The 12220-nt window shown below is 40.4% G+C and overlaps 1 protein-coding gene across 3 annotated transcripts in view; it reads left to right on the forward strand.

The window, feature by feature from the left end:
• Nucleotides 1-2090: 2090 nt before the first annotated feature.
• ENPP3 (ectonucleotide pyrophosphatase/phosphodiesterase 3) overlaps nucleotides 2091-12220 on the forward strand; it is a 153399-nt gene continuing 143269 nt past the window's right edge. Inside the window, exons 1-2 of one of the 3 annotated variants that reach the window (XM_082250117.1) lie at nucleotides 2091-2459; nucleotides 9808-9898. In XM_082250117.1, coding sequence (XP_082106243.1) covers nucleotides 2382-2459; nucleotides 9808-9898 — 169 coding nt within the window. In that variant the 5' untranslated portion in view covers nucleotides 2091-2381. Of the gene's footprint in view, nucleotides 2460-7747; nucleotides 7795-9807; nucleotides 9899-12220 lie in introns of those variants that run through there. The other 2 variants (XM_082250116.1, XM_082250118.1) reach the window with 2 other exon arrangements.

The raw sequence follows: 12220 nt of genomic DNA on the forward strand, positions 1-12220 counted from the left end.
TCCTATGTAAAGAGAACACATAAAATAATACAGATAGTTAAGTAATGTTGTTTACTAGTACTCCATTCAACTAGTATAAAGTTCATGCATGGGGTTACCTGTACCATGCTAACATGCATGCTAACGTAAAGTTGTTCTGACCTGAAAACAGGTTGCAACTGGGAAAAAATTGGAAAATCAAACAAGTAGAACTCTGATGCTAGTGGAAATAGATAAACAAAGGTGAACAATGGACGGCCCGATTGGGGATCAGTCTCTTCTGGCTTTTCTGTACACTGGAGATGCCGGGATGCTTTCTCCCCCTGGGGATCGTCAGTTGGCTGGTGGTGGAGAGGTGTGAGGAGAGGATCGGCGTCTTCTGGATGACGAAAGGCTTCCGTGGTGTGGGATCTTCATTGGTTCTTCCAAGCGTTGTGGTGCCAAGCGTGGGTAATGATGCCAGACAGGAATCTCGATTGAGGGGATTCACAGGCTTTTGCAGAAGGGATAGATGTCCTGGGGGAATTTTAGCTGAACTGAGTGGCCACCAGTTCCTGAAGAAATACAGAAAGGGGTTTTCCATCTGTGTGGGATTTCTCTCTCTCTGAGAGCATCCAAGATTGGGCGGAGATCTTTACACTTGTGTAGAGTAATCTGGGAAAGGTCTTGGTAGAGCTTAATCTCAGTACCTTGCTAAAGAATTCTTATTCTGGTCCTGGCCTTTCTTAAGATTTCTTCCTTGAGTTTAAAATTTACAATGCATCAGATAACATCTCTTGGAGGGTTGTATCTCTGCTTCTGGGTTGTAGGGCATGATAAAGGCATTCCATTTCAGTCTGAGTGTCCAAGGGTCTGCCCAGGAAGTCAGTGAAAATGGCAAGTGTTGCTTGATTGAGATGAGCAGGATTTACTGATTCAGGCAGACCTCTAATTCTGATGTTATGCCTACGACCTCTATTTTCCAAATCTTCTAGGTGTCTGTAGAGATCTTTTAATTGTGATGAGTGGGCTCCAAGGGTCTGATGAACCTCATAGATTTTGGTGTCTTGGCGCTCAGTCGTTTCCTCCATTTCCTGCAGCCTAGGTGTCATTGCCTGCATATCACGATGGAGGTCAGATATAGCTGCAGAAAGGGTGTTCTTTATGTCTGTAGTGATAGCGTTAAGATCATCTAGGCAGAGGGATTTAGTAGCTGGTGTGAATGTGATAACCTGCGCGGTGTTCTCACAGGGCTTCTGCTCGCAACTCTGGATGTACCTGAGACCTGTAATGGAGCTGAAGCGTCTTGGGGGTTGAGATCTGAAGATCTCAGGTATGTTTCTACTGAGCTGCATTCCTGTGTCGTGTTGCTGAGGTGTCACGCTCCGGTTTCCCCATGTTGAGTGCTGTTGTCTCCCTTAAGTGCTGTTATAAGGACTTCAGAGTATCGGAGTGAGGAGATTATGCTGCCATCGTCTTCAGCGTCCAGGCCACACCTCCCGTAAATTAGGTTTAAGCTAGCGGCTATACACAGTGGAAATGTATTATCTGCAGCCACAGGTTGCAGGAAAGAAATTTGCGCAATTATCAACACAGACAGTGCGGACAGGGGAATCCCTTCTGCCGAGCCATTGTCTAATCCCAGTGGAGGGGGGGGGGGGGGAGCTGTCCCGCTGCAGAGAAAAGACAGTGATTATTGCTAGTGGCTACAGTAGCTGCTAGCAATAATCATAAGAGACTCTAACAGGCTGGTTGTACAAAATTTGATTGAACAATTAACTTGGTACATTCAGCCTGCCCATTAACGGTTCACGTGTCACCCGGTTCAGCTCAGCTGAGATTTGAACCGTGTATGGCTGGCCTAACTCTTTTCTTACAGGGAGCTGCCATTTCCATTGTATTTCAGAGACCTGACAGGGTCTCTTTAAGTGCAAATACTGAGTGTTTGCCAGATTGTTAATAACCTGGACAGTCAAGCACTTCTGGGTACTGAGTAAAGTGCATGATTTCACAATGCTATGACATGTAGTTTGTATTTACCCCACAGCTTTTCACTGCTTTTCTAAGGGAAGTACAACAGAATAGTGAAACGATTAATCTTTATTGTCCAAGATTGTTCTTTATCTTGAGTTCATAGAAAAAAAAGGATAATCTTTTTACTATTGCTAATCATGCACTGTATACAGATCAAAGTATTTAGTCTTTGAACCTGTATATATTCTTCTGGAATCTTCCCAGTATGTCACTATACAATTGTTCCATGATTAGATAAGGACTGTCTCCTTTACAGGAGGAAACAAATGGAATTGTATGCAGAGGCGTAGCTAAAAGCCACACGACCCTGCTTACTGAACCAGTAGACGTACAAGTGCTCACTGGAGTTTGGAACTGCTGGGCAACAGCAATAATTACACATTTACAAGATGGAATCAACTCTTAGCTTAAACATGATGGAACCCGTTAAAAGGAAACGTGTGAATAAATATAAAATAATCTCTGGGGTAAGTGCCAAGTGCATCCTATTGTACAATTTTAATAACAGCCTTGTGTTCAGGTGTGTCATGCCAACGCACTATCTCACATCTTATATATATTTTAATCACGTTCTTGCAAAAAATATGTGTAGCGTATGGTGTTTCATCTCTTTATTAATATACTATGTTTAATTCTGTTGTTAAATGATATTATTTATGATAATATTTTTAAATGGTGTTAAGATTTTAAAGAATAGTTTGTGGGAGAGATTTCTTGCGTGCAATTACCTGAATTTCCTTTTGTAACAGGTCTTTAGTTGAAAAGCAACCAAAAGAGAACATATGCTAATGACTAATTAATCTGCACAGAGTGAAGGAATTAAAGCCATAACATTTCAAGGGAGCAAAGGGAATGTGCGTGCCCTGAAATGTTTTGCTTTCACACCATATACTCAGCAGGAATTTAAAAATCATTGCTAATTGTCACACTAAGCTGTAAGTGGTCTTGCTCTCTTGCCTGGTCGTTGTCGGATTGTACTATATGTGAAGTGGTTTGGCAAATGGCATCCTTTCTACTATTGTTTTGGTAACATCTGACAGTTGCCTATTATTTGAACAGCTCAGATAAAGCTATCAAGCATGAGAACAATAAACCTGTCAGTTCCAGAAATGTTTTAAAGAGGTCTCAACAATAGAAGCCCCTAACAGTTGCAGAATATGATGTTACAAGGGCCCTCAGGGTTCCCCTAGGTCTATAGCAATTGCTAGCTTGAAAAAAAAATCCAAAAAGTGTCAGACGCTGGTCCACCTCTTTCACAATTCCTATGGACCAGTAAGGCCTTCACACTTCCTATGTATCAGTAAGGCCAACCATCTTAGTTATCGAGCAAAAGGAGCTTTTAGGAGATCAGATGTTTAAGTATTAGGCTGGTGATACATGGTTCAAATCTCGGCCGCTTCCTCAGGAACCAGACAAAATTTGAACTGTTAGTGGGCAGGCTAAATGTAACAAGTTGATCGTCCAATCAACTTGGGAACAACCAGCCTGCCGGATTCTCTTGTGATTATCACTAGTGCCTGCTATAGTCACTGTCTTCTCCCGGCGGGGACAGCAACCCCCCACCCCTACTGGGAGAAGAAAATGAACCGGCAGGAGAGATTCCTGCGTCAGCATGGTGTTAATAGGGGAATCAAGCTAATTTTGTTCCTGTAACCCGTGGTTGTAGGAAAGAAATATGCTACGTGTAAGGCCGGCCTTAAGTATGGTATGTATCATTGGAGATAGGAGTAATCAGGTGGATCAAGCCAGGACACCAGTCAACAGCACAACAATCAGAGCTGGATCTACTGGATAATCCACAAGACAACTAAGACAGGAGTGTGAAGCTTGATAGATGGTAAAGAGCCCATTTACAACCATCATGCTCCTGCTCCATAGCGTAATATGTTAAAACTGTGCACCTGCCTGGTAATCACAGAGAAGGATGCACTTGTAGGCAGTGGGTGTCTGATAAGGTAGGCTTTGCCAGTACATAATACAAATGAGGCACCTTCTCTGAGTTTCTTGGAATCCTTAGTAAGGTTAATTGAATGGGTGGGCAAAGCTCCTACTTTGGTGATGGCCCATTGTGCCTTAATTAATCTTTGAGTACAACTTTTGTTAAAAATGTTAATACTAAAATGTGTTACAGTCTTAGATGTTTGTGGTGCAATTACCCAGTTTTGATGTAAAAATGGTAGCTGATTAGTTGGACTTGTTCTGGCTGGTAGTGACATTTATAGGTTTAGGATAACTAGTGCTGCTAGGGGAAAAAGGTTATTTGAAGCAGAGCTGACCACTAGGTTGGCTCAATGACTTCTGTTTACAACTTCCAATTAGATCCTGGTGTGCAATTTATCTTGTATCTCCTTATACATTGTAGTTTAATTTAGATAACAGATACCATATATGACAATGCAGTAGCTCTGGCACTTCTATATTACTTAATATTTTTGAGGGATACACCAAATTTTTACAAATAAAAGTGTTTAGTATGTACAGTCATCTAGCTTACTAAACACTCTGCCACCCCTCTCTGCTAATCCCTCCACTAGCTTCCGATTGCTCAGCAAATTATATTTAAAATACTAACAACATCTTACAAAGCCATTTACAACTCTGCCCCAATTACATCACCAAACTTGTCTCCAAGTATCACCCAAGCCGTCATCTCCACTCCTCCCAAGACCTCCTGCTCTCTAGCTCTCTTGTTTCCTCCTCCCTTGCTTGTCTCCAGAACTTCTCCAGAGCCTCTCCCATCCTCTGGGGCTCTCTACCTCAGTCTGTCTGGCTATCTCCTACTCTGGCTGCATTTAGGCAACCCCTGAAAACTCATCTCTTCAGGGAAGCCTATCACACCTCCAACTAACTGAACTTTTATCACTCACACCAGCTCATCCCCAACACTTATAACCTTTTGTATCACTTGCCCCACCCTGTTAGATTGTAAGCTCTTATGAGCAGGACCCTGTTAATCCCCTTTTTCCTATTGTATTGTAACTGTATTGTCTCCCTTTATATTGTAAAGTGCTGCACAAATTGTTGGTGCTATAATAATCCTGTGTAATAATAAAGTTCAGTACAGTTTCAATTGCTATCTGAGGCTCCATTATAGAGTCTCTTCTTACTTGGGGTAGCCATACACATCCAGATTTCTCTTGTTTAACTTTACCCCATTTATACTAAACAGAGTGGATAGAGAAATCTGCCCTGCCAGTTATAGTATTCAGACAGCCACAGCACCAACGGCTGGTGATAGGATGCAGTCACTGTTCAGTCACAGCTCAATCCATTTTTAAATCAACTTTGTGTCACTGTGCAGCAAAAGAAGCAGAGCATGTTCTGTTCTGCAGGCAATACTATCTATCAATGCACCTTTGATAATAAACAGGGCCATGCCGCAAATGTGTACAATGGATACGGTTATGATGTGGTGAAGAGGGATTTCAGTGTGAAATCTCTCTTCAAACATGCATGTGGGAGGGTACATATTTCCTATTAACCCCAAGCCAGCCGCTGCAGACAAAGCTGTCCACCAAGGATCTTGAGTCAGCAGCACTGCCCATGTGAAAGGGGCCTAATAATACATGTTATGATTTGATTCACAGCAACTTGTCCAGCCCAATGCATTTTGTCAAACCAGAAAAATGCCTTCCTGTGTTTGTCTTCTGTACCTTTAAGTCACTGACCTGGAGCAATCATGCTATAAAGAAATGTCAGCAAAATGTCACAACTCCTTATCTTTATACTTTTTCTTGGTTACATAATACATAATCAGTCTAGGTGAAAAAGGCCACAAGTCTGTCTTGTTCAACCAATAGATCGTTTAGGCTCAGACAGCATTAAATCCAAAGCATCACCATGATGGTCACAGTCAGGGAACCTGAACCCAGTACACATGGGCTAAATGTCAGCTGGCATTTGCCGGTTCAAAAGAAAACAGCCGACATTCGGCCTGTGTGTTCGGCAGTCGGTCTGATAGAAGCCGGCTTCTGTCAAAGGCTCATGACCAAAAAAGGTCTGCTGACCGGCTCCCAATGGCTGAGAGTGCTGACTGGAGTGTTCTGGCGGGGGGCCGACCCCCTGTCAACCCACTGGGTTGAACGAAAAAAAAACTAGTAGTGTGTACGAGGCTTAACATTCTCAAATGAAAGATGTCAGCAACAGAAGCACCCATAATTTTCTCATGAACGTCATTTTAAGCAGACCTAAACCTGCTAGTAAGTGTGGTAATGTGGTATCATGGCCACAGGGGTACAAAACTAAAGGGCACGCTCTACTTACTCTGGAAAGCATTCAGGCAGTATAATCCCTGTAACCAGAACATTCCGGCATCCAGAGGAGAACTAGGATCCTTTGGCCTGGAGGGCAAATTTAGCCAAGTCTATCTAGTTCAACCAGCAGATCGTTTAGACTCAGACAGAATTGAACTCAAAGCATCAGCATGATGGTCATGGTCTGGGTATTTAAGCCTAGTACACACAGGCCAAATGTCGGCCGGCATTCGGCCCGATGGCTGAGAGCACTGACTGAAGTGTTTTGGCGGGGGGAAGCTGTCTCCCTGTCAGAACGCAAAAGCTCAGCAAGGGAAATTGCTGCACTAACATTGGATTGTTAGTACAGCGGCTCCGACCTTAGCTGTCAGTCAGTGGGTTGAACGAGAAAAATAAACTAGTAGTGTGTACAAGGCTTAATACTTTCAAAGTATTAAGTAATTAAGTATTATCAATGTCAGCAATAGAAGCACCCATACTTTTCACATGACAATCACATTAAGCAGACTCAAACCTGCTAGTAAGTGTGGAAACAGGGGTGCAAAACTAAATGGACATGCTCTACCTACTCTGGCAAGCATCCAGGCATTATTATTCATGTAACCAGAACTTTCCTGCATCCAGAGGAGGACTAAGAGCCTTTGGCCTGGAGGGCAAATTTAGCCAAATGGCCCTTTCATAATTTACATCTTCCAACATCAGCTTTGTAACTATTGGCATTTCATCAAACCTGCAAAGGAAGTTAATGCTGGCAGGAGTAGTAAAAATGCATTTGAGTTCACTCCGAATCCAAGGAAGTAAGGAAGCAAGCTGGAAAGTGTACAGCTGAATGGGCCAGCATTGACAGCTTCCTTCTGGATTTGGCCAAACATACAGTAGGTTTAAATTGAACCCAAGATCATCCCTAGTAGTGATCATAGATCCGAATGGGGGAAGGTGGCTTTGTAATGAGCCGCAGCTGCCCTATTTTATGCCCCCCCCCCCCCCGATCAATGTCTAAATATTAAAGTACTTACACTCAGGACCACCAGCCCAAAAAAAGATTAGAACTTTTCCCGGGGGCAAATGCCCTTCAGGCTAATCCTCTGCCTAAAAACATATTTTATGCTACTTCTCCCTGATTTGAATAGAAAACAATCGGAAAATGAGAGGGAAATATATTTTGCAGACTCATGTCATACCAACGTGGACTGGATTTCTTTCCTGGTGCAGCCAGTGAAGTCAGTTAATCAGAAATAGGGAAAATTTGTATTTTTTCAGTTAATTCTGCAGATTTTTTTAATACCTTTACATGCACACATACATTTTTTTTTTTTGATACATTGAATCACATTACTGTTTAAATAACTGTCAAAACAAGGTTTTGACTATTCTGCAGTGAGATTAAATTTGTTATTGGCAATGCTTTCTCTGATCCTTCCTCCAGAAAACACCTTCTCAAACAACACTTTGCATGTTACATCACAGCAGGTGATCATTTCTTTAGAATCACAGGAAACATTTTACAGGCATTCTAAAAGTAGACAAGACAATGATAAACAGCTCCAGTGTAAGTACTATCTATTTAGCCCTTGTTTTCTTAAAAGCTTTAAAACAATAGGATGCAATTCAGATACTTAAGTTTTTATATATATATACTAAGTACATAAACAACTCTTAGTTTCATTGAATGCAGTCCATTTAACAACCTGGCATGTGAACCACGCATGCTACACGGTTGCACTGTATTTAGTTCAGAAATGTTATTACAGTTCTGAACACCTGTAAGCTATGGAGGGATGAACATACTTCCAGTGTAGTCTGTTACTGTGAGCTCAGAAAAAAAACAGTCTATGAGTTGATTACAGGGTACATTAACTAACTCTACTGTATCTATAGGACAGTGTTGTTAGCCTAATACAGGTCTATAGAACATCTCCCTGTCTCAATTACATAGAGGTGTTCTGTAGTCCACAGAAAATTGATGGATTGTTTGAAATTTCAGTTTAGTGCATGGAAAGTTAGAAAGACACTGGACACTGTTTTTTCTTTACTTGCAAAAAATTAACCTGAGATAGGAAACAAACAACTATCACATCTAAGAAGTGGCAAACTATAGTAGTAGTTTCTTCTTGGGTTTATGCTGTTATAGACCACAAAGACACAATTGCCTCGTTTCCACTGAGCGGATCGGTTCGGGTCGGTTCAGTACGGTACGCTCATTTGAGTGTTTCCATTATGAAAGTGGCCCATACAACCGAACCAAACCGCACCATTCCTGGTCCTGCTTCAGATGTAGGGCCATAGGAAATGGTACGGTACGGTTAGGGCGGAGCTACTGGCGTCACACGATAGATTCCACTGATTAGCGGACAGAAAAACTTCAATGCTCACGTCAAATGAAAGAGCAAAACATACACCTCATTTAGTGTAAGCCCTGCATGGTCCCTGGTGGCCCGACTTGCAGTGGAAACGCTCACCTGAATAGACCTGACCATTCTAACCTTTCCAAACTGTACCGACCCGAACCGTTCCGCTCAATGGAAACGAGGCAAATGTGTGTGATGGAAAACTGACTAAAGATAAGCACGATGGAAAATTTTGTTTCACTTTGGATTCATTAATTAGGTTAATAATTTCATTTAGTCATATTCTTTATGTTAGAATGGTTCATTTTCAGGATTTGTTTTATATATTCAGGTTCCTTCAATATGTTCAAATCGATACGTATTTTCGGAAGGTATTTTGTAAGATTTCGATTAATTTGCTATGGTATGATTTGGAGATTCTGATGGATCCACCTCCATCCAGCCCAAACATAATAAAAAAGGAATCATCTTCATTCACATTTAACCCTTACTGTAACTATTCATTGCAATTGAATCCACAATAAATGCTTAGTGGCCCTTTCTCAGACTAAAAATGTCTGATAATTTGGATGCTGCTGACTAGTGAGGGTGCAGGCTGGGGAAAGGTTCATCCAGACACAAAGCACGCTGTAGAAGTAAGAAGAGATAGCCCAGCCGACGCAAATCTAGCCCCGTCCAAGGGGTTAACAGATAAAAACTGCCTCAGCTCGATTCATCCAAGCCATGCGCTGTTTTTATTGCAATATGTTTCCATTTAAATGTATTATGTAGTATATTTTATATAATTCCTGCTAAGCTCACTAGAATAAAACAAATATATCTGAATACATTTGGATTATTCGTGATGTCGTTACGCTGTTTCAGATGGTTCAAACATTACCAAAAGGCCCAAACTATTGCATCCTGTCATCTGAATGAAACAAGTGAATTAGTTGTTTTCATTATAATATTTTTCGGATTTGTTGCAATTCATTACTACTGTGATTAGGAGATTTGGGGGCATCTCAAGCTCTGAACTTTGTCTAAAACTGACACATCTCTAAAACTAGTCTAAACATCTATGGTTTTATTTTTAGAACCTGAAGTCTGTTGGCGTCAGTCACAATTCTTGGAAGTATACTGTACAATAATTTTATATTAGATTCTTGAACGTTTTGCATGAATTCAATGTTATAAAGTTATTTTCATACATTTTATACTGTTTTCTCTTACAGGTTCTTCTTGTTGCATTGGTGGTTATGTCACTTGGATTAGGACTTGGCCTAGGATTGAAAAAGGACAAAAAAGAACCTGGCAGACCATCATGTATGTCCTATATGTAAAGGCTTTATATGATGTTAAATATCTTGGGTTGATAAATGGTTTTATCCTCTCTGTACTTCCTATATCTGTGTGTGATTTAACTATTAGTCCTTATCTGAATTTGCTGCACAAAAAAATAAGGCCTAGCAATCCTATGTAAACTATCGACACATTACAACTATTGACATTTCACTCACAAAAAAACAAGACACTATAGGACAACTGTTCAGACGGTCTTATCATAAATTCTTGTAGCATCTTCACATGCTTCACCTCTTGTACTTGGTTTTCCACTTCTTATCTAGGTTCACTGGGTTTTCTACACCCCCTCTTTACTTTAGTTTTTTCTTTGAAATATGCATGAGACTGAGAGAAGATTTGACTTAGGTTCACTGGGTTTCTTTTCAAGCTCCACCCGATCTGTTTTTTTTTTTCATATTGTTTTTTATTATGATTAAGACTGACACAAGACTTGACATGGGTTCAATGTGTTCCTTTAGCAGCGCAACCTCTTTTACGCTTTTTGTCCTCTGTTTCCAATTATGATTGAAAATGACTACGCATAACAGTTTCACAAAGCCAGTGACTTTGAACATAGAAGTAGATAAGAAACGCAGAGAAAGTTAAATAAAAAAAGGTTTACAGACTACACCGTGACATAAATGGATGCACTCTAATAACAATTTTACAAAGTAAAGTTTTGTATTGTAGAAATTAAAGAGTAATTATCAGAAACCTTTGACAAGAGCAAACAGTTCTGATCAGTAGCAGAGTGAGAATCCTTGAAAACCTGGCTGCACAAGTTAACACTAGCTAAACTTGTAAAATGAATATGTAGCACAGCTATATTCTGTTTCTAGCATTGTTTTATTGACAGACCTTGCTGCTCTTATTATTTCAACTTTTAAGAATTAAAATATACATTCTAAAAGTAGTTTTCATTTCATTTGCAATATCTAACTTATGGCATGAACAGTTATCCTGAAAATATGCCTGTCCTTAGTAACTCTGCCTACAGTCTGGACAAATTAAAAGGTCAACACCATTTAAAACTTTTTTAACCTTACATGTTTGATTGCAAGTGGAATTGCATACTACTTTCCTGAATCTCTCAGAGATGACAGTAGAATTCCTAGCTCTGGAATTACAATACCAAATGATGGTGTCACAATCCACCAATGGCTTCTTCAAAATATAAAATGAATAACATGAAGGATCAGCTTCAATCATCAAGAAATTAAAAAAAAAAAAAAAACAGCAGGTGATTCAACCCATTGGTGCTCAGTCAAAACAAAATAAGCAGTTCAGGGGATGTTGACCCTAATACATGGCTTTTTCCAAACCTCCTACCTCCTACTAAATTTAATGGACATGTCAGGAATAGTATAGATAGCTAGGGACTATATAACCACAATGTTTGCGGTATAAATAACTGTTAATTAATTAATTAATACCAGTGTGTCTATGCTCTTAAGGCTATGTCTATAATGTTTTTAGTATTGATAAATTAGTAGAGGTTTCAGCACATCGCTGCCTAAATGCAGTGCATTGCATAGCATAGCTAACATTGGGGTATATATAAAATGTACCGTATATAAAATGTTATATACTGTATAAAGGTGCATCTCATAAAATTAGATCATCAATAAGTTAATTTAGTTCAGTAATTCAATTTAAAAATTGAAACTCATATATTTTATATAGATGTGTTACACACAGAGTGATATCTTTCAAGAATTTCTTTCTTTTAATTTTGATGATTATGGCTTACAGCTACTGAAAATCCAAAATTCAGTATCTCAGAAAATTAGAATATTACATAAAACCAATTAATACAGAAATGTTGGCTTAGTGAAAAGTATGTCCCGAACGGGATCTCTGCTCCTGGGAGCAAGTCGATGGGGCAGTCATATGGACGATGAGGGGGTAAGGTCTCAGCTCCCCGCTTACTGAAAACATCCAGGAAGTCATGATATGCCTGGGGCACAACGGAACGTACATCGGGTTCGGATTCAAGACAGAGCAGAGTCTTGGGGAATTTAGGAGGAGCAGGTAGACAGGAGTTGTTGCAGTAAGGTGATGGGAACAGGATAGCTCCTGTGATCCAGTCGACTTGCGGGTTGTGTGCCTGCAACCACATTAGTCCCAGGATAATGGGAAATAAGGGGGATGCAATGATGTCCAGACTGATCAATTCCTTATGGCCGGAGGAGGAGGCCATAGGAAGGGGAAGGGTTTCTTGGGTCACGGGCCCAGATTTGATGTGGGAGCCATCGGCCAGGAAGATGGTGAGGTCCTGGGTTTTGAACCAGAGAGGTATTCCAT

This window comes from Pelophylax lessonae (genome assembly GCF_965119305.1).
Source record: "Pelophylax lessonae genome assembly, chromosome: 3".
NCBI lineage: Eukaryota > Metazoa > Chordata > Amphibia > Anura > Ranidae > Pelophylax > Pelophylax lessonae.